We start from the raw sequence: 22,748 nt of genomic DNA, 5'->3' as shown, positions 1-22,748 counted from the left end.
AAAGAGAAGGAGAAGGCACTCTTAAGAAGCATCTACTAGTGGAAATGGCAACAAACCCTTAGTTAAAGTGCTGCAGAAATGTCTCTCATTTCTGCAGCATTAGAAACATAAAAGGAGACTGGGTGACGTGTAGAGATAGCCAGGGGAAGTAAGAGTCTGCCGTATGTTATTCCTGTGTTATATACAGTGCAAGAAAGATAGGTTTAACATGTTTTTAAATATATTTACTTAATTTCCTGTCCTACACTGCAAATACAGAGTTTAATCAAAGCCCTCTTAACAAGATGAAGCACTGTAAGAAGGAAATAAGGAGTCTTCAACATTGAAAAGTTTTCCTGCATTGGTCATACAAAAAAGTTTGTCCAAGAACACAAACTAAATGAGAAAATTCTTATAGTACTGGATGTTGAAGGAAGCCAAGTGTGTCTTATGATAGTGGTTTGTTTCTTCCTATGGAGAACAGCATACCATAAAGATTGCAGTTGCCAATGTTGCCCAAAATAATGTGTCAGGAAATGCTGACTTGCATAACTTTGTTTCTTGATGTGGTTTTAGGTCCAGATTTTCTTGTAAAAGAAGCCTTCAAGTAATTTTCTGAACTTCTTTGGCACATATGCATATAATTATTTTCGTTCATACAGTGGAGATAATGAAAAATACTGAATTGCAACTGAATTTCATACATCTTTCTGAGGAGGACAAACAGTACTTATTCATATATAAGCCCATTTATTAAGGTTCTTAAATTCAACATTTTATTGTGGTAGAAGGTGACAATACATTTCATTCCACTGTTTTTTAATATTTATAGCTGATGACAACTCTGTAGATTGTTTCTTCTGGGTACTCTGCCCACTATGTACTTAGAAAAGTAGCGGTATGTGATGAAGTATCAATATGGTAGAATAACACCTTAAAAATCGACTTGGTGCTTCCCTGTCTTTCCTGATGGTATAATTCTCAGGGGCTCAGAGGCTTCTGTAAAATTCCTATACAAAGTGACATCATAGAAACTGAAATTTATAAAGTAATATGCATATTTTCCTTTCATGGCTGTGTTCACAAATTAACTTTTCATCCCTTCTTACAGTAATCATTTCAGAAAAGTTAATTAGAAGGTAACTGTAAGAATCTTGCATTTCAAAACCACCTTTTTGTTATTAATGTTTATTTAGAAACATGATTTTTCCCCCCTTCTTTTTAGGAGTGTGGCATAATTTTGTTCTTGGTGTTGCAAGTTTCATGGTTTTATTTCTGCTGCCAGCCATTCTTTTCCCTTTCTATTACACGGGTGTTGGAGCACTTGTAACGTATATTGCAGAGGTAAGTAAAGATCTTTAGTGTTTTCATATTATATGTTTTGTGACCTGAAATGTACTTGCGTGTCTTGTTATCACAATGAAATTTGGTCAGTGCAGCACTGCAGAATCTGATACATTGCACTGTTTGGTTAATGTTTCGTTCTGAGTCTCATGTTTTTCAGTATTAGTAAATGAAGGAACATGGTGTGAATAATTATAGCCTATTCAGTAAATGTTTAGACATTTGAGATGAGTTTTCAGATTTATTTCTGGTTGTTTTGGGTTTTTTTCTAACTTCTTTTCAAATATTGGCACCAAGTAAATCTACTGGAAACTGCATTATCACTCTAGTTATTGCTATCTGGTTTTAATGTTACGGGTTATTTTGAGCTGATTTCCTTGCTTGTTTGGTCAGCTGAAAGCAAAGTAGAGATGGACTGCTGAGATTCTAGAAAGGACTGATTTTTTTCTGACTTAATCAAATACAGAACAGTTGAACAGCAGAGTTGAAAGGATTGTCTTGGATCTAAAAGTGAACTGATAGAACTCAGCAGAGAGTGACATTTCTTGTGCTTTATACCTTTGAAAGCATAGGTACACCCTGCTTTGTTGAAAGATTCAGGGTATTAATTTAAGCTGCTTGAACTTAAAGTAGTAGGAAAAAACATAATATATTAACTTGTATGAAAATAATTACTCAGAGGTCTGTGGAACACTTGGAGACTTGCCCTTTTCTTTTTCTTTGCACTAAGTTATTATTTGTAGAAGGTGTTGTTTCTGTAATGCTCTATCAGACATTGAAATAATCACTTCTAGTGGAGCCTGAGGTTCTGTTTCTCTGGAAATAGCGTCTTAACCTAGAGGTTTTATGGCTATTAGGCAGAACTGTAAACAAATCTTTATAGTTTTAACTGTATTAACATGACTGACTTCACTGTTTCTTCTCAGGATTCTCCTGCCAATGGGCCAAGAGGTCTTTTTGTGGGAGACCTTGTCACTAACCTACAAGACTGCCCAGTCTATAGCGTAGAAAACTGGAATTCCTGTCTGGGAGACATTTCAGCAAAGTCACAGGTCGGCTACTGTGTAAGTGCAGCCACCCTACAGCAATTAAGCTTTCCAGCTAGAGGTATGACTTGAGGTGCTCTCTTCATTATTTTATATTGTAATTTTATCATGTCTTAAAGACTATTTGGGATTTAGGATTTGTTGCTGGGGACAGATTTCTCATAAGTCAAGTCTGCTATCCTGTCTTAAGCATTTACCAATATGCCATTCCGTTTTGTGAAATCTGAAAGTGATGAAGAGGTGGATAGAAGAATGTCTCTGGTCTTCCAGTCATTCTATACAAATATCCTTTATGATCGGAGTAATGAAATTTGCCTCTTCAGGATATTGCATAATTTGGTTGTTAGCAGCGATACAGTTATCTCCTCTATTTTTAGTTCAGTTATGTGGATCAACTCAGTGATCTTTTGCAGATATAAATTCCACACATTACCACACATACAGCTTTGATCAGCATGACGTTACAAATTGTGTGGTTTATGCAATGATGTGCTTTATTATGGCCACTTCTGATGTGTCTCACTATACAGGTTTTAGGTTTCATTTGCTTCTTCAGTCTCAGTGTCATTGCCCATAAACTCAGTTTTGTCTGGATTGCACATATTGCTTCCGGAAGTCAGTCTTATTTCCTTCTGTTTTCATTTATAAATTAGAGTGCTTGTTGCTGTAAGGGCTTACTCCTGAGAAACAAAAAAATATGAACTAAACTAGAACAATAAACAAAAATTAAGTAGAACAATAAAGAACAGTCAAGTTAAATTGGCTGATTTTCTTGTGACATGCCCTAAAGCTCTCTAGAGTTTGTTTCATGCAAGCATCTATGGAGACTAAATTCCAAAGGTAAGGAGCTGCTACTGAGAAAAACCTCTGTGATGCTTTTCAGAGCTTTAAAATTGTCACTGTGTTTTTCCACCATACTGGAAGTAAAGAAGGGGGGTCAGGCAGCTTGACAACCCATGTTTTTTTTATACATTTTAGTTCTCTTGTGAGACTGAAAAGGTAGGTTTAAATTATTTGTTTTAGTATATAAGGAAAGTAATCTTACAGGTGGAACTAAGATAAATATTTAAACTGGAAACTAGTGAAATATGGGTAAGATTCTACTTTTAGAAACCTAACAGTTTGGATTATCCCTCTGAAGAGGAGGGCAACTTTGGCACATGCTTTTGGCTGGGCGGAGATGGCAAGTAAGAACCAATTCTTAGATGCTGTAGGTATATATGCTCAGATTCTGCTGTTCTATGAAATGCAATTTCAGAGTCATGGATAATAAAACTGCATATTCTGTAACAGAACCAGTCCTATTTAGACTGAAATACTAGAAACTTAATACTGGAGACTCAATATTGCTTCCAAGCTTGGTTGCTGTATAGTGTTAGCAGCCCATTGTCCCACTGCTGCATTCTAATCAGACCAGTCTGTCTGCATTTTCAGAGTCATAAGCCTCCAGCAGTGAGAAATATTCGTCTGAAATTAAATGAACTCCGTTCGGTCTCTAGCAGCCATCATTTGTCAAAATCCTGACAGTTCACAACTTGACATAAATACAGAATGTCAATAAAAATGTATCTAGCAAAGGGACCCTATCTACTTGACCATAAACCAAATGGAGAGTAAGCTATTTGAGTATGAAGCTAGACAGAAAACAATGCCCCAAGGACCTTGAAATTAAAAAAAAAAAAAAAGTGTTTTCAATGTAATGTTTATGAGGAAACTAATTTCATGGTCATTCACTATTCAAAAATAGATGTGGTTGCTTAGCCTCAGGGTACTTGAAAGAAGAATTGTATGGTACAGTGCTTGCACCTGTAAGCCCCAGGCATAAAGCTTTGTGTTAGTGAACTGCAGGTTATGCAGTGATAAATCAGCAACCAGAATTGCAGGCTTGATCTACCTAAAGATACTGCAGCGTTGCTGTGACACAGATCCTTACAGTAACCATTCTTTTGTGGGTTGTTTTATAAACTGCTTTTGTAGAATAAGTTAATTCTCAGTTAATTTAAAGAACATCCTTAGAAAGAGTCTGTATCAGACTAGTTATGTCATGGTTTAAAACATCATTTATTCACTCTTGCAGCCTTCAAGGCTTGGAAAGCTTCCAAAACCTGAATCTTGTAAAGGCTTTCATGTTTTAAAGAGTATGTTTTGAGTTTTGGTCATTTTCATAGCCAGCCAGTGAAATCAGTACAGTAGCAGCTAACAAATTTATATGCCAAACCTTGATGCAAGTTGGAGACAATGGATCAAAGTATTTTGTTAACTCGTAATGTTCAGAATATTGCAGTGGTAGATCCCCAGTATCTCAAGGAGATTTATTAAGATGAAAAAAATCAATACGTGACATGATTGAAATCAGGTGACAATAACACACAGAAGTGGTGAAGCTTATTTTTAGTTGTGACTGAACCACAGCTAGGCTGTGTGAATTACTTTAATTCTTGAAGGCTACAGGATGTTTTACTTTGTTAGGAGACTAATTTCTTTTCAGGAAGTTACTATAATAATAATTGTTTGCTCTATGCCTATGTTCTTTAGTCTATAGGAGACTCGATGGCACAGTTGAATGTTGCAGTAACAACAGCCTCACAGACATTTGCTTTTCATATAGTAATAACTTGGACAGCCACCTGGTAAGTTACTTAAACTGCCAACTCTGTTTGGTAAATCTGAAATTATTTAAATTATATTAGTAATATTTACCAACATTTATGCAGTATACTCAAGTGTTTAAGAATACTTAAAGTTTGTAATAAAGGTGGATGTGTGTGTTATTCTCCCCATTTACAGCTGAAAACCCCCAAAATATTGGTTATGGGTTTTCCCATGATCGATCAGGAAGTCTCGAGAAGAATCAGAAAAGATCATATACCCCCCTCATTCCTTTAGACAGAAAGACACCTTTCCCGTTTTCACCGCTGGATGTAGAATATCGGTGAGAAAAGACAAATTTTGAGAACAAGGTGAAATTGCTGATTTGATGCTTCAGTCTTTAAAGGTACTGAGCACTATAGGCAAAGCAAAGCACTGGACTGTTCAGTTATTTTGTCTGAAGCCACCAGTGCTGCTCTCAAGGTTAAACTGAAAACATGCAAGAAAGTCCTAGAGATAGCCCAGTTTCTCAAAATCAGGGCATCTATTTGATTCCTTCTTCACCATGTTGATTTGTTGTCACATGTGGAAGCATACAAAGTTTCTCAGTAGGGTTTTGATTTATCAAAGCACAGAAATGTTTGTTACAATATGTGATCCGTATTGGCAGTGGTGGAATTTTTCTAACAGTTCTCTTTACAAAAGAAAGAGCACAGGTATCACCTGTAAACTTTTCTACACATATGAGTTGTTATTGTTCTGACCTCTAGTGATAAATACCTGAAGAAATGAAAATAAGCCTATTCCTACATCTGCTATGTTTACAGTTTGCAATAATAAACATCCCACTCCAGAGTGTTTTTGTGGTATTTAACCACTAAGAGTTAAGCAGAGACCAGCAGTTCATTTGAAATATGACAGTGACTGGTAATGTTCTGGAGTTCAGCAAGATTTGGTAAATCGCTACCCCACTGAGCTTTGACATTCTTCTACTACTTAAGAACAGAGAAGAAAAAAAAGCATTCAGAAACCTGTGACCTTCAAGGCTCCTTAGACTGGCTGTGAGTTTTTGAACAATTATTTTAAATAGTCTTTGCAGTGGTATGCAGCAGTATTTGAAAGTGTGCCCTCTCCCCCTTGTTAGAATAGAAAGAGCTTGTATTGAGGTTAATGGAGAGTGTCTGACACTCATGCATTTATGGGGAGTGTAACTATCAGGCTAAGAAGCAAGAATATCCTTTTTTTTCTTTTTTTTTTATTTCTTTTTTTTTCTTGCTCCTAAGGCAAACAGTACATGAACTTTCCTTGCTTGTGTTTAAGAACAAAAGGGAAATTATCGCTGAGCTTTTACAAGAGACATGAGGGGGGAAAACAATTTCCTGTTCCTTTCTGCTGTACTCTGTTTGGCCTGTGGGCAGCAAGGAAGATCTGGTCTCTAAGACTGCAGAGTGAAAGGGTGTTATGGGTAGGACTTGGGACCCAACACTGCATTGTCTTGTGCTCATCTGAACTGAGAATGGTTTCTTAGTTAGCACACAGATGGTAAGTTTGTTGATTGGTTTGCTGAACAAAGGTTTTGTTCAGCTGAATGATGTTTTAGATCAATGAAGACTAAAACCTCTTAAACAAGTAAGTCACTAGTTTGTTGATGCAGGCTCTGTTCATTAGAAATCACTGGCTTATGTTTAGGTGTCTTTCTTTTTTGTTGTGCACATGTGTACCTTTTGAAAAGTTAACTTTTATTTTGGTACATTTGCACACCCTCTCTTCCACATTCCACCAAAAAGGAATGACAGGTTGAATATGTGTCAGGCAGAGGTTCTACAGGATTTGACAAAAAAACCCCAAAAAAACCCCCACCAAAAAAGCAGATTTCGGCTCTTCATGGACAGGTAGTATATCAGTGAGACACTTCCTTTGCTTTAAAAAGGAATGTATAGTACCTTTTATTCTGATCAGTTGGAAAATACGTTTAAATTTGATAATAATTTTAAATGCCCTTTGCAGTATGCCTGTCTGCCAGCACGAAAAGTTATTGAAGCCAGCAGAGTCTGTCAAACCAACATGGACTGCCAGAAGGACCTTGTTCCAAGCTTTTGTGTGACTCCTTCTTTAGAGAACCAAACAAGGCTAATCAGGGTAAAACATCCACCCCATATTGATATGCTGTATGTAGGACACCCAATGCATCTTCAGTACACAGGTTGGTATTAATTATTAAAAGAGCTTAACAAAAGAGATTTCTAATATGATTTACTTTGCCTGGCTGCTTGAACAAGGTCTTGGAGCGCTTGTCAGTTAACTTGTTTAATGCAGAATCCATTTGTTGTTGCAGCCAGTGGAGAGACATGGACTACTCAGGCCTAAAATGAAATGTGCACAGTGCAATGAGTTACGAAGGTAATAGAAACCATATGTGGCATGAGATGGTTGTTTTTTCAGAAGAGTATGGAAGGGCTTTTTCTATAACAGATCTCACTCAGGTTAGTCATGGGAACCAGGCACCTGCATTTTCCTAACACATAAACTTCTCAAAAAGCTATTGTAAAATCTCTAGGGCATCTTGGTCTGACATCTTGCCTGGAATATTAGCATGACTGCTGAAATCACACCTAATACCCAAGTATCTGTGACAGATTCCCATGACTACCGAGACATAAGAACAATCACAACACCGTTTTTTTTCTGATTATTTTTTTCTTTATTTGAGTGCCCTAAATCAAATAACATATAACCATTTAGTTCCTTACTTTGAAATGGAATATGGCTGTCCTTTAGGCAAGCTTATGTTCTTCAGCCATATATACAAGTAAAAAGTAATTCTGCTTTTCAAGCAAGTAAAGTATGGAAAGAAGGAACAAACTCATCAACATCCCTGCTTAGTAGCTTGAGTGGCATGGTGAAAATTAGCTTCAGATGGGCTTAAAAAAGTGTGAAGTGTTAAACTACTGTTCCTTTCTGTGAGGAACCTGTCTGTTCCTCAAAGACGGCTATACCTCAGAGAAGGAGATTTGCTTCAGACATCTTGAAGTACCTCCTGAGCAAGGCATTGTACTTTTCTGAACCAGCACTGGAATTAGGTACAAAAGAGCTTTAGAAACAGTGATGAAAACTGGTAGTGTAAATCCATTAGCGTTCTTGCATAACCATATCTTTAATTAATCTGCAAGTCTTTATCTTTCTGTGCTGGTCATATTTTGATACGAATTACTTATTTCTACTTGTTTACACTATACCCTCATTTAAGAACAAAATGTGATCTCTTCACTTGTGACTTTTGCCCTCTTGCCTCCTCTTAGGAGGAAAACATTGTTCACCTGTGTGATATCAACACACTGTTCTATATTTGATGGCATCTATTCCAAATGCAGCGACAAATTTTAGGAGTAGGGTTTGATAATTTTTGTAAGCTCCCTTTCTTGGTCTGTAACAATACAAACTGTAGATACTCTAGAACAATTGATACTGTTCTCTTTTCCAGTATGTTGGAGCAATGGAGTTTTAGTCAGGGTTTCCTACTGAATGGTAATTCTGCAAAACAATTGAACCTGTCAGTCTTTCAGAAGTCAGAAAAGAATGTTATTGCATCTAATGAGGTAGTTCTACTTTAGGTAGTTACTGTGTGAAAATACAGTGTATTTATAGGAATATAATTTTAAAGTGATTTACTGTACTTTAGGTATTGCACACTGAATGTGTTAATTTGAAAGCTAAAATCTTGACTTTATTACAAACTTTGCTGCAAATGCAACCTGTGCTCTATGTTCCCCTTAGAAAAACACAAGAGCTAAAATTATGGGATCCTGGTTTGGGCAGCAGATAGTCTACTGTACCATCATAGAGTTCCATGCATTCCAATGAAACATTTCTAAATATTTCAGACTTAACTTTGCACTGTACAATTCTGTCTTGGGGCCAACAGGTTTGATTATTTTTTTTCCCCCTCCCAAGTGTGACTGATCAGAATGTGGTAACCATTTTCTTACAGTTAAGAAAGGAAAATAATTTCTTCCTCTACTGTGTGAATTTTGAAATAGGAATGCATTTTATTGAAATGCCTTATTATTCTTTAGTGTGATCTTAATGCCTGCAGGGTACATTACTTTTAGAGTAGTACTACATTTAAAACACAGCCTGATAAGGGAGTTGCGCTACTGTGTGACTTTACTTTCTCTAGAAATGTAACCAAAGTAATGTTTGAAAAACATTCTAATGCTATGCATGTATTATTTTCTACTTAGGCTTGTATTGTCATGATAGTCCTGATTTATGGAGAAGCAGTAATTATTTCATATTCTCATTTGAAGCTACCTTCCTGATAAAAACTTATATCCATATTAGCTACTTACAAGAAACAGGCTGTACAGCTTACTTAGAATGGTTCTGTTTCCTCAAGGTAAAATATCCTAGCAAAAATGGTTTTGTTGATATGGATACCATATATAGCTCCTGTTTCCAGTATATAATTAAAAAACCCAACTGGAAAGATTCATAATCCTAAACGAATTTACGTTGCTGGAGAATTGGCCAAAACTAAACCAGAAGAAATTATTAGGGATGCATGTTGTTTAGGATGGCCATATTTATTAATCCTTTTAATTATCATTGTCTCTGTAAAAAGTATCTAATGTAATCCAATATAAATCCATACCATGGGTTTAATTCATGTGGTATTACTCAAGACTTTTAGACTTTTCTTATTGCAGGCTAGTAATGCTCTAGAGGCTCTCCCTGTTTGGACAGATGTTATTTAAGGTTGAGATGGAGGGCACTGTCATTATTGTCATACAACTTTGCAGTGTGTCTTCTTTATTTTGTATGGGCTTTTTCATTTCTTCATGTCATTTCTGGTATTGCAAAATCTTGGCTTCCTTCTCTGCCCCTCGTTGGTTGAGAATAATCTGGTGACTAACATTCACATTTGGAATTCATGCTGTTTGGGAGATCATATCCTTGAATGTTACTGCATCTGCATCACTCATCAGGGATCAAAACCTGCAAGATTTACTTCATGAAAAGAAGATGGAACTTACCTAGAAGATAATTTCCCTAGACTGGACAAGTCTGCTTCTGTTGTATCCAAGTCTTCTGGGGGAAACAAAAAAAGCCACTTCCTGGAAGTTTTTTAGGCAACAAAAGCCATAATCCCTGATGAAGGTCTATCTGGTACAATCTGGTTTCTCAGTATTTCTGTGCTTGCTTTCCCTTATTGCTGAGGATGATGCTTCTTTTCTTTCAACCCGTATTTAAAAGGTTACATGTGTAGCTCTTCCAGAGGCCACACAGGGATATCTCATGCCGTGCTGTCCCTCTCCCTCTCTGCCATGGCATACATGCCCTTTCCCCCATTAAGAGGTTTTGAAAAGTGCTTTGGTCAGCCTAGTCTCCAAATCACTTCTAATTAAAATTGTGTCCATTGTGCATTCTTCACAATATTTGCCAACATCATCTAGCATTAGCCAACAAAAGAAATGTTAATTCCAGGTCAAAGAATTGTTTAATTAGAGTGGGAAAACAATGACTGTTTTCTCTCACCCAGCCTCACTGCTGTTCCCCTCTTTCCAGCAGTGTCTTTTGAAGACAAGCCTGGAGAACATAATTTCTGTAAATTTTTTATTATTCATCGGACAGATTTCCCTGCTGCCATTAGGTATAATCCATTGCAGACACTAAATTCATTGCCTTATGTTACAATGTCTAGCACTTGGTCCAGCAACTTCGTGACGAGTTTGTGTTTTGGAGATTGCTTTAGCAGCAAGGTTTGGAGTTGAGATCCCTGTCCAGTGGCTGTCAGGGACAACAGAGGGTTTGTTGTAACAAAGAGGGAAGGAGATTAGTGATCCATTTGCAATGTAGGCACAACTTCAAGTTCAGGATGGTGACTTGTTTGTGTCCGTTGGGTGTTTGTCAGGAGGCAGTCAAGCTTTTGAAATTACAGTGTATTTCAGTGTATGTCTTTTGAATACACTCGCTGCCTCAGCCATTTTTGATATTTTAGCTCATGAACAAGAGGTCTGATCAGATGTTCTGATACCAGCCTTCAGCTTGATGAGTTGTTTGCTTTGGATATCACTTTGGATATCATTTGACTTGGATGCCTCTGACTTTCTGAGCTGGATGGTGTCCAGGATTTCTGTCTGTTATGCTCTTCACTCAGGGGTCCAACAGACTTATTTATTTTTTCTCGGTTCCCCTAATTCAAAGTCTTTCTTAAGCTAAGGTAAGAAAGAATATAATTTTCAAGCTGTCTTGGCACAGCTGTGGTAGTTTTGGTATTGTAAAGTTCTCTGGTTGTTGCCACACCAAAACCTTTTTTGGGACTCCTTGCTATCCAAATCTCTCCATCCCATGGTATGTTTGCTGGTTGGACTCATCAGAAGGGCCTCTGTTAACACAAGAAAATGTTGTTATGCGACTGAGTAGACCAGTTCTCTGCCTCATGTGCCTTTGGGACTGCTTTCCCGTTGCCTTTTTTTCCATGTCCTTGAATTGTTTATTAAACCTGAAGAAATCTGATGTTGCTCTTAACTAAGACATACTTAGCAGCACTTTTGGTATGTCATGTGCTAGTACTGTGAGGTTCCAGCAATTTCTTAGCCTATGGTTTTAAAATTTGTCAAAGGGTGGGTTAAATTGTTCCTTTCCCAAGGGATATTTGTTTTGAATGGGATTTGAATTCTTGCTTTCACATGTCTCTGTGGAGATGGTATTTCTTACAGCTATAACTTTTTCCCAGGTGGGTAGGGAAAATTCAGGCTGTTGTGGCTGACCTCAACTCACATCCAAAGTTGTTCTTCAGGGACAGAGTGACTATTGTTGATACTGTGCAAGCTCATTCTAAAGGCAAATTTTTAATTGTGCCTTAATTTACCTAATCTTCTTCTGCTATGCTATGAGTAGAGCCTTCTAGTAGCAGAAGTGTCTCTTGCAGCTGTCACAGAACTAATGCTTTCAAACAGTTCCTGAGGCTGGCAGACTGAGACTGCTGTTTACTTTGAAAGACTGCATCAAGGCTTTTTATGAGACAACCCAGATGGAGCATCCCTGCACTAACAGTGCACTCTGGGAGGTCTCAAGCTACCGCAGTTTTCTTGAGGAGTCTCTCATAAACATTTGACATGCAGTCAGCTGAAGCTTCATGCACCTCTTCAAAGAAGTTACAGTACTAAGGAAGTGTTTCAAGGTCATGTGGTGCTTGACACTGCAATTTTCCAGTCACTGTTTATAGGAAGGATGCTGAGTCCCACCTCCTAGGTTTTTAAGTTGCACTAAGTTGCATCTTGGAGTCACTTACAGTATCATATGAAGGCAGAAAAAGAAGCTACTTACGTGTTGGCTAACTGGTGTTAAGATATGTAATGCAGCTGTGCATCATCTCCTAGCCTTTGCTTTCTCAGAGTGAGTCCAGAATTCTGCTCCCTATCTGCCCCACTCCTATACAACATGAGCTCAGTCTCAGGTCAGGGGGTTCTTCTGCAGGTACTGCAAGAGAAGAATTTTCTGGTCTTTGGAGAAAAGTACATGTGTGCACCCACAGTATGAATGTATACATGTGTGCTGCATATGTTGAAAAAGTCTGGTGACTATAATCTCTTTTTGTATGTTTTTCTTTGAAAAGAACTTCTATTACACAGTGTGGTCTTTATGACTACAGATGTCCAGTTGCCTCTGAAAATCTTAGATCTTAGATCTACTTTTACTGAAATCATGCTAATTGTATTCTGTGGAGTGACTTTACTATGACAGTGACCATGTTTAGGAAATATTTAATGGCTGCATTCTTCTAAAAACAAAACCCAAGCAAACCTGGTTTTAGATTGGTTATTTGTCATTTGAAATCTGATTTTTCTGCAAATTTATAATCTAAAACTTATAAATGTTATAATGTTGGAATGATTGTTCATGATTTGTGCATCTTTTTATTTTCATTTCAGTAAGTCTCAGCAGTTTTGTACCACGACAAAACTTTCTAAGCATTGATCTGCCGGTGGTGATAGAGACATTTTGCAAGTATCCTTTGAAGTATGTTTGTTCTCTTAAGGCAAGAAGGGAACTGTTTGGAATTTGGTGACACAGCAAAATTTCCATTGGATATCCTTTTAGACAGGATGCTCTGAAACATTTCTGTAGAGGTCTGACATCTTTTTTCCATCTCTGCATTGATTATTGTCCACTCGCCAAGCTCAGAATGAAATCTCTCACTTTCTTGTGCTTAGCAGGAGATTTTGATCGGTGCTTTTTTTAACTCTTTCTTGAGGGTAATTCTTAACAGCTCTGAGAAAATCAAAGTAAGCCTGAATTTATAGCAGGACAAATGAGATGTTATTGCTAGCTTTGGTATGTCAGAGTTTTATGATTTTTGAGTCATTATACTGAACTAAATAGCAGTGTATAGTTCCTTTTTTTTTTCTTCAACAGAAAAGAAACTTAGCCTATTCAAAAAGCAGGATGATAATTCAGTTTAAAAATGGGATTATATATATACACATACATAAAAGTTAGTAGGCTTGCATATGGCTAATCTAAGAACCCTTAGCCTTAGAAACTGAAGTGTTTATGTGTGGCTATAGAGCAATTAAACAGTGTAGTCCATAAAACTAGAGTAAAGAAGCTACATAAGCTCCCCTTTTCTGGGAACACACCAACTTTCACACTGACCCAGCTGCTTTCTGAGTAATGTGTCTTCTTGTCTGGCCATTATAGGATGGAGGTAGGTATTAGAGTCAGCAATCCTTTACCAACAATAAAAATTGCCTACCCTTGCCTCATTCTCACATGCACATGCATGTACGGAAAACCACTCAACTTTTCTAGCTAACAGGTACGTAGGAGAGAGAGGCCAGATTTCCAATTATATTCTAACCATTTACTTCAGCAAGGGAGTGTTTTGGAAAATATTCCTAATCATTATTTCATACTTAGGTCATAGGTCTAGAATGATTTCTCACTTTAGGCGTGGTGTCAGAGCTATAACCTTTCTCCAAACCACACAAACCAAGGAAGGAAAATGGGCATTATTAAGTGTGGATTTGCTGTCTCCTGCTTTCATCCGTGTTGTGAAGAGCACAGGTTGTTAAGTATCCAAACGTAGTGCTTAAAAACAAATGAATCTATAAAGGCAGTTCGCTGAGCTGGTATGTTATGGTGTAAAACCCATTGCACTCATAATTTCTGTGAAACAGAATGGCAGCTAAAAAAATAAGTATGTTTCTGCATACTCGAAATAAAAAAAGTTTTGTATTAAATTTTTGTTTACATTTTCTTGGATATTATCCATGAACCTTAACTAATTTTAACCAGGTACCTAATTTCACTGTCAGGAGCACTGGCAGTTATCAATGCTGTACCCTGCTTTGCTTTGGATGGTCAGTGGATATTAAATTCATTCCTGGAAGCCACTCTGAGCTCCCTGATTGTAGAAAAACAAAACAGAGAGCTTGTTGGCTTTTTAATTTTGCTTGGTGGTAGTGCACTTTTGGCTGCCAATGTTGCACTGGGACTCTGGATGGTGACAGCACGGTAGAACATTTGATGCACTTCCATCACTTCTCAAAGTACACAAAAATAATGAACCCACTGCCTTTTAAAGCTTGTTCAGTACTGAAATTGAAATAATTCCCTTAAAATGACACTGAAAGAATACTCGCTGGTGGCTGCTGTTTTAATTTAAAACTGTACAAACGTTTTGCCTGTGGTCATGGGAAATCTAATAAAAAGCAGTGGGAAACTTTTTATATACTCTTTAAGCACTGTGCTAATTTTGGAGAAATTGCATTGTAAAGTTTCACAGGAAAAAGCCTAAGACTTCATTAATTTACATCTCAAAATAAGGGAATTATTTGGCCTCAAACATTTGTAAAGTGAGAGAATAAAATACTTAGGTTTTATTTTGTAATTTGAATAATTTTCAGAAAATCTGTGTGGGCTCTGCTCATTTCCCAGTCAGCATAGTCCTGAGTGTTGTTTTGTTTTTTTGATCTGTTATTCTACCAAACTGGACTCTAAGAAGCCTAAAGTCTGATCTCAAAATGGTGAGAAGTGCTTACCACGTGTTAATGAGGAGAGAGAGGCCATATGGGTTAGTATCTTTCCTTTTCAGCTGGCCAAAATGACTGGAAGCATGGTGTCCTCAGGATGTAGATGAGAAGTGCCAACGTCTGTTGAGAATGAGGCGTGTGGGAGCATAACAAAGCCCACATGTCTGCTTCTTACACATTCGGTTCTATGTTATCATAAGCAGCTGAAGATTTTTTTAAAGGCAGTATTTGTCAGCAATACATACAAGATAACCGAAATTTAGCTTCTGAGTGCTGAAGTATGCTGTGCACAATTATTCCTAAGTGATAAGTAATGTTTGTGTTGTTTTACTCAGAAAATAACACTGTATTATACCTGTTTACAGTTAAAAGTGAAACCTGTTTATTTTTATGGTGTCTATCTTCTGATGCTATGCATGTAATATGTACAGTAACTCACTGATGGTTCTCTGTCTTTCAAAGGGTTGTTTTCCTTTGCTAGGATGCATTCTGTTCAAAGATAGCTAACAAAGATGTTTATCTGAAGCTGGTCTTGGAACAGAATTGTTTAGAGGAAGAATATGTTTGTGAATTGAACTGTTTAAACATTTGGCTTTGCTTTCTGAAATGAATACAGACCATATCCTTGTTCTTAAATGAACAGTGGAAAAACAGACAGTGTTTTGCTGACTGAAGTATGTCTGACATACTTCGAAGCTCCTTAAGTCTGTAATGTTTTGTATCCAATAGGATTATATGTTGACTGTCATGTCCTCCTGTGATATATTTCCTAGTTTATATAAATCGGGTTCAATCAGAGCCTTGCCTCAATAGGCTGATACGACAAAACCAAAAAATGCTCAAGTTTGGAAACCTAAATATTAGCAATAGGAAAATGTTGAGAAATACCCTGCAACTTCTGGCTCATACAGTGCTTCCCAGCACTGTGCTGCAGCTCAGAGTTCCTTTACAGAAATGGCCTTTCCATTAGGAACTGAAGAGGAAGCTAAACTCACAGGTACCGGCCTGCAGGGAGTACCCAAGCATTCATGACCAGGTAACAGATTCTCTTTGCACTAGAACTAAAAGCCTGGGTAATGTTAAAAGTGGGGTTGAGCCCAGCTCCTGGTGCTACCGCATAGATTAATAACTATGATGTTCACATTTGCCCACTGATGTATTACTGTATTTTTGCAAAGTAGCCTTCACATTTCCTTAAGATTTATTCTTCTCAAGATGTTGCAAACAGTAATGAAAAAGCATGTTTGTTTGTTTGTTGTGTTAGTTTACTTACCTCTCCAGTGCAGTCACAGGCTGGGTGGGCTTCTTAAAAGTTCACCTCTGTGGGGTGGCAGGCCCATGCCTCTCATTTTCGATCATTTCAACCCAGGCATGTGGTCACAGATCCCGGCAAGAGAGAGTAAATCCTCCAGGCAGTCCAGCCTGAGTTGGTCTCTTTGGGGAAAGTTAAAAGTCATGAAGAGTGCAAGAAAGGGAAAACAAACTATCGGAAACTGCCAGGGGGCTTCTCTTTCTTCTGGAGACACCCTGAAAGTCTAACTCATCATCACTCCTGGAAACATGTAGAGGTTTCGGGGAGCAGTTGTGATGGGCTAGGAGGGATGGGAACAGCCTGGTTCTTGCACAAAGCCCGGCTCAGAGAAGACTGCTCACTCGCCTAAGTGGGTGCGTACTAATCTGAGCTCTTCCTTCCAGTGGCTGTGTGCCACTTTCCTCTGTCTCTGTGTCTTGTCCAGTCTACAGTGCACAAAATTAACTTGCACTTAGAGTTTTACTGCAATTTAGTAAGGCAGGATATTTACTTTTCAAAACGGCTACTTTTTAGGTATCAGAGTTGCAGTGCTGTCTTACTATCTAAAGCAACAACAAATGCATCTATGGTGATTTCAGAAATATTATGTGAAGCAGCATTTCAAGTTTGATACTTCAGATATTCATATTGACTACAACTGCTTGGGACGATCTTTTAGCATAGTACCTCTCCTGGAGATGTAGGCAAGAGATCTGAAAAAAACAAAGTTTCTGAATTAACATACACAAGTTACATCTGCTATAATGAGGCTAGCAGGTTGTTCCTGGTTATTTAATGTGCTACCAAAACATGATGTTTTATCAAAATAAACTAAATCCAGTTTATTTCACTTTACATAATCGGTGAAAGCCACATTTATTCTAAGTAGAACTTCAGACTGTGTTTGACCTCATAGTCAAAAAGAGATTGGAGAAGACATTGGTTATGGTTACATTAGTACGCTGTAAAGACCCTGGTTATCTTACATGGGAGAGAGAGTACTAGAATTATTTAGAAATAATTCATGGGTCCATTTCTCCATGTGCTGAAATTCTACTGAATAAGGGTCGATTTAGGTACGTACAGGTGCTTTGAATTTAGACATTAAGCAAACTGGGTTTGAATGGGTGACCCAGCACATCTTAGATTACTTGTGGACAAAGGTTAAGCTGGACGAGTCTCTGAAGAAAAAGTTGTTCAGTGGATCCATTTCGTTCTCCCATAATCCTAACGTACAGATTACGTGCTGATAAGCATGTGCCATATGTACAGTTAATCGGAGGGGGTTTGCTGGGGTTCTGTTTGTTTAGCAAGAGAGAACACAGAAGGGCACAAGGGGTTTTTTGTTAGCTTTTTACTCTGGAGTATTTGCAATGTTTCTTCAGTTTCTGTTTTTGTCAAAATTAAAAGGAAGCCTTTCCTTACAATGAAATCTTGCCACTTCTTATTCTAATTAGCCCCTCGGAATGTACCGTATTCTTTAATACAGAATACATCAATATAATTGTGGGGCATATTGACTGGAGTATAAAACAGAACACTCTTAAAGATTTGATGGATACTACTATTTATATATACTATACATTGTAAATCTGTATCAGATGGAAAAAGTAATGTCTAACATTGAGAAGTGCTATACATAGCTTTTACTTGAAAATTACCAGAATAATTTCATTATTATAATCATTGTTCTGATTTTCTATGAGAATTTTTTTTTTATATCAGCAAAGACTTCTATAGCATGTTCTGATAATGCATGATGAGACATGAAAATGGTTAACTTCTCAGCATGTGGGATGTTACACACACTTTGCTAACTTAGGAGATTTATACCAGCTTGCTTCTGTACAAGTTACATGAGAGAGACTCCACTAGAAAAAGTATAGACAAACTTGCAGATTAGTCAGCCCAAATTTATAAGCCACAGTGGAAAATCTGTTCACTCATCCTTTTTATTTGGAATGAAACAACCAACTATATTGACAGTTATTTTTTTCAGTGATGATGATTCTGCGTTTGTGTATATGCATGCATATACATGCATACATACGTATAATAGGCACATACACAGCCACAGTCTCTAATGCTGCTTTTTTAGGGATTTTTTTTTTTAACAGCAGTCCTCCATACTTGCAATGTAGACCTTTTTCTTCTTCCTTCTCTCTATGAATTCCATGGCTTTCACTGGGTTTTAAAATTGCAGTTATGTTTTTCTCCCATAACTGATGTAACTTCTCTATTAACAGAAGACAAGTGATGGACATAATAAGCAGAGCTGCACGAGTTTTGTTCAGCTGATGTTTAAAATATGTTTATTGCTTTCTCTGAAGCCTCAGCTACAAGCATGGTAAATACAGATTTTTCAGGGCAACTAAAAGAGATCAACCTTAGAATCCATCACTCTCTAAATGCTGCTGTTTGTGCTGTTCTGAATGATAACTGGGATGAGTGAGGCTGTGTAGAGTATACTGAAGAAATAGTTTCCAGGACAGACCTCCCCATGGTAGTGAAGGTGTTTCAGCTTTCTTGAAATAAGGATATATTTTTGTTCAGTTTAGAACATCAACAATCCAACTTTTCCCATAGCTTCCTGTACATTTTACATGATGGAAAGGTTGACCTGTAGTAAATATTTTTTTAATAAATTCTGCATGTCTTCTATCTGAAAGATCTGAATTTGTATCTGGATATCATTTATGAGGCTTATAAATGTTTATGTAGCCTAGTCTGTATTTAACTGTTTTAAAGAAATGTGAGTTAAACCCTGGAAAGAAATAGTTATTTGTAAAATATGTTCTATACCCCTGCATTCAGACCAATTTCCACAACGAGTCTTGCCTCAGCTTTGTTCTTATGACCTTGTGAGTAAGGAAGCTGAATCTAACTCAAGTAAGATCCAATATTAGCAGTTGGTTTATACCCTCTTTATCCTGAATTTCATGTAATACTATATATAGATTAGTTATTTAACCCCAGGCTGAGTTGCCTGGGGTGCATATTAATGCAGCATTTGGGAAGCATTGTACTAGGGACTGCCAGAAAACGGCAGCTCTGTGACTCTTGTTCCTTAGACTCATCCACTAGGATCATGTGAAGAGCAGATGGCAGTGACTTAAGGGCAGTGAAGGACTTCAGTTTATGGCAGCTTTATGAAACCTTCACACTGCTGACCCAGTGTGAAAGGACAGGAACAAAGAGCAGGATATGACACTGCAGTTCCATTCATTCCATTTGCATTGGCATGAAACGTGAAAAGAACTTGTAATTAACATTTCAGAGCATGCAGATATGTTTTCCAGCCCTTCACTGAGTCATTCAGTGACAAGTGATCAAACTTTTTTTTAAAAAAAAAACACTTTGTCTTTCCATTGATAAATGTGCTGAATAAGTGGTATGTGGTACTTGTAGCTTATTTTAGTAAAATGGACTTGGATATTTCCCACCATCAGGTGTTCATCTTAGGCTGGTTTTTGTGGCATCACAGTGTAATTGACCTCCACTTAATACTAGTTTGAAAGTTTGGAGGCTCTTTCCAAGCCATCATCCAAGAGAAATCTGGGGGGTTTCCTTCCCAACCTGTTTATTAATATTTTAAATTCCTCTTTTCCTTACATAACTTTGCTTTTAGATTTCATATGCTCAGATGATCTTATCTGAAGTCTGTCAATGGAATATGTATTGTTTTGAAATTCACTGTGGGTTTTTTTCCTTTACATAGCTTTATTTTTCACACTGACTCACAGCTGTGGAATGTTAGATTTCTAGACCCTTTGTTCCCACTATGCATTGTTCACAATCATAGGTTTTTTTTTAAAAAAAGGAAAAAAAAGAAAAAAAGCTTCATTTTGAAAATGTCAGCTAACAAATAAATGGAACACTTTGAATAATGTATTGTGTTTTTGTTTTGCTTTTTTTCTCTATGAAATCAACCAAACAATAAGTATTGTTTTCTATGTATGATAAATGTATCCTGCAAATAAATTCATTGTTTGATTGTTAATGTGGTTCAATCTGTTTTTAAAATTAAAGTAAGAGTAACATAATTCCTTATTTGTGGCAATTACCATATTCTCTCATGTATTCTTACACTCTTCATATGTAATTTGTATTCTTTCTCTGGGTAGTGACGAGGTACCACAAGGTATCACTGTCCTTTCCAATGCCTGACCAACTCCTAAAATTAATAATAACTATCCCCTTACTTTCCTTATTTACCAGCTTATCTCAGTAACAGTTTGAATTACAACAGAAGTGCCTCCAGACAGACACCTACACATGGTTCTGTGTAAAGCTAGCTTCATTCTGTGTCCACGGTAAACCTGACTGCCTTGTAGGAGCAAATGCCTCTCTCTTGGCTTAGTTCCTGTGTAATTCTTCTCTTACAGAGTTACCGACTTCTTTTAGCTTGGTTTGTAGTGAAGTATTTGACGCAGGATGCCATAGTCAAGGTAAGTGAAACGACCTCTCTGGGTGTTGAGACCAGTCCTATGTGAAGAACCGAAAAAGTCAGATCTTTGAATGACATGAAGGTGATGTTACACTTCACAACCTTTTGATTTCTATATACAGGCCAGCCCACAGCTGGACACATTCCCTGGCTAGTTCTGAACAAGCTCACTTAGGTATCCAGATGCTATCTGGGGCTGTGTTAGCATGGTGTAACCAGGTTGTTTAGATTTATTGGAGAATGAAGCTTTATTGCCCTTGTTTCTTGGGCAAGCTCATCTAGAGTTAGCCAGGTTGTTTGTACTGAGAACTAAATTGTCCTTTGTTGCTTGTTGGAGAAGCTGTTACTTTATGCAAGCAGAGCTGTTTCAGCAAGCATGGCTTTGTTCCCAGATAAAAGATTACCATGAGAAATAGGCACACAGCACAGATTGGACACATTGGTAGGGTTTCCCAGATGAGTCACTATGCAATTTACTGAATACTTGCATGAGGAGATGGTGCTTTTTTCCCTCTTTTTCTTACTCGTGTTAAAGGTAGATACAGTAGTTTATGTTTCCTGAAGCATTTAGGTTTCTAGGAGGGTCCTGAGGCTTTCCAGTTGATTCTGAAAATGTTAACCCTTATTCTGATTATGTATATTCTGTAGTCTAGAATAAAAGCAGTGATGTCTTAATGTCACCTTCAGGAACATTGCCTTAATCACTAGTATAATTTCAGGATAAGGTTTAAAAAGAAATACTGTACGAGTCTTGCTTCTGGTAACTTTATAAAGAAGGCTTTATATAATTCTTCATCTGATCATACCAGTTTGAATCATCAAGCAGAAGCATTCCTAAACATCTTTAGTAGATCTGTATGCATTGAACTCACTTAATTCTTATCTAAGATTTTCATGAGCTTTTGATGTGAACTACCCAATTAAATACAATTTAAGGTTTGATTCTAATCTTACAGTGGTAAGATGGGAGAATCCACAACATTCCTGAGGTCTGAGCAGCAGTCACCCAGACTTCTGACTTTTCCCTTCTTTTTGCCTCAGACGGATGCGGGTCTAGTGTTCACTTTGATGCTTTTAAGGCTCCAGTGTTGTTGAAATAGAATTGGATGTTCTTACCAATTAGATATCTTATTCTCTACATTTCTGATTAATTCTATGTCTTTTTAGTTTTTTGCAAATATACTAGTGGCTGAGTACTATGTAACTGCCACTTCTGACAGTCTTGAAAACACATGGTCGTACATCTTTTTTCATTTCCCCTGGGAGGAATCTTTCAAACCAAAAAGAAATATTTTTTTATTTTTTGTTAAACATGATCCTTTTTACTTGCTATTGTACCATGAAAGTCTCTATCTTTTCCCCTTTCACAGCTCTGTGAGGATCTCTATGAAAGTATTACCAGATATTTTTTAAAGTCTAAATTCCTCTAAGCCTACTGAATTTGTTCAGTTACCCACATAGACATCTGGTGTGGTCCAAGATATCCTAGGGTGTTCTTGGGTTCATAACTTGATGTGGAACAAAGTTTTGAAACTTATCCCCCAGTTGCATCCTTTTTACTCCTGTTGGTTTAGGGCTTAGGGTTTCTAAGACCTACGCATGGGGCTGGCAGACGTGGGTGAGGCCCTATGGGAGATCAAAGACATTCTGGACCAGCAGCTAGATGCTAGGAGGGGTACCTGAGGACAGTTTGTATCACGCTGGATGCTTATATGTGGGCAAGAAATCAAGCCAGACTGACTCCTTTTCTTGCCTTGCATTTCTTTTCTTTTTTGACTCATGTGGAATATAAGGCTATTTGAGTTGAGTTTTATTTGACGTAAAAATACATCTAAGCTTTTATGTTCGTGCATAATAGTGCTATACAGGCTGGTTTATAAAAGTTAGGCTAGCAGAATACATGCGTGCTCCTCCTGCTCTGGACCTTAGGTCTGGAAGCAGCAGCAATGAGTATTGCTGCCTTACCTACAGCAAGAAAAAGGAAAAGGAAGGGTTATTTTATCAGGAAGATACCA

The 22,748-nt window shown here is 37.4% G+C and overlaps 1 protein-coding gene across 8 annotated transcripts in view; it reads left to right on the top strand.

The window, feature by feature from the left end:
* The window catches only part of MBTPS2 (membrane bound transcription factor peptidase, site 2), a 47,788-nt gene that overhangs the window by 16,467 nt on the left and 8,573 nt on the right, over positions 1–22,748 (top strand). For 3 of the 8 annotated variants that reach the window (XM_080377585.1, XM_080377584.1, XM_080377583.1), the window contains exons 6-10: positions 1,205–1,323; positions 2,250–2,430; positions 4,905–4,999; positions 6,966–7,161; positions 20,672–20,734. In XM_080377585.1, the coding sequence (XP_080233711.1) occupies positions 1,205–1,323; positions 2,250–2,430; positions 4,905–4,999; positions 6,966–7,161; positions 20,672–20,734 (654 nt within the window). Of the gene's footprint in view, positions 1–1,204; positions 1,324–2,249; positions 2,431–4,904; positions 5,000–6,965; positions 7,162–7,293; positions 7,359–12,892; positions 13,050–14,255; positions 20,176–20,671; positions 20,735–22,748 lie in introns of those variants that run through there. The other 5 variants (XM_080377582.1, XM_080377587.1, XM_080377589.1 and 2 more) reach the window with 5 other exon arrangements.

The sequence above is a fragment of the Falco punctatus genome (assembly GCF_963210335.1).
Source record: "Falco punctatus genome assembly, chromosome: 2".
Lineage (NCBI taxonomy): Eukaryota > Metazoa > Chordata > Aves > Falconiformes > Falconidae > Falco > Falco punctatus.
This window is presented reverse-complemented; position numbering and strand designations above follow the sequence as displayed.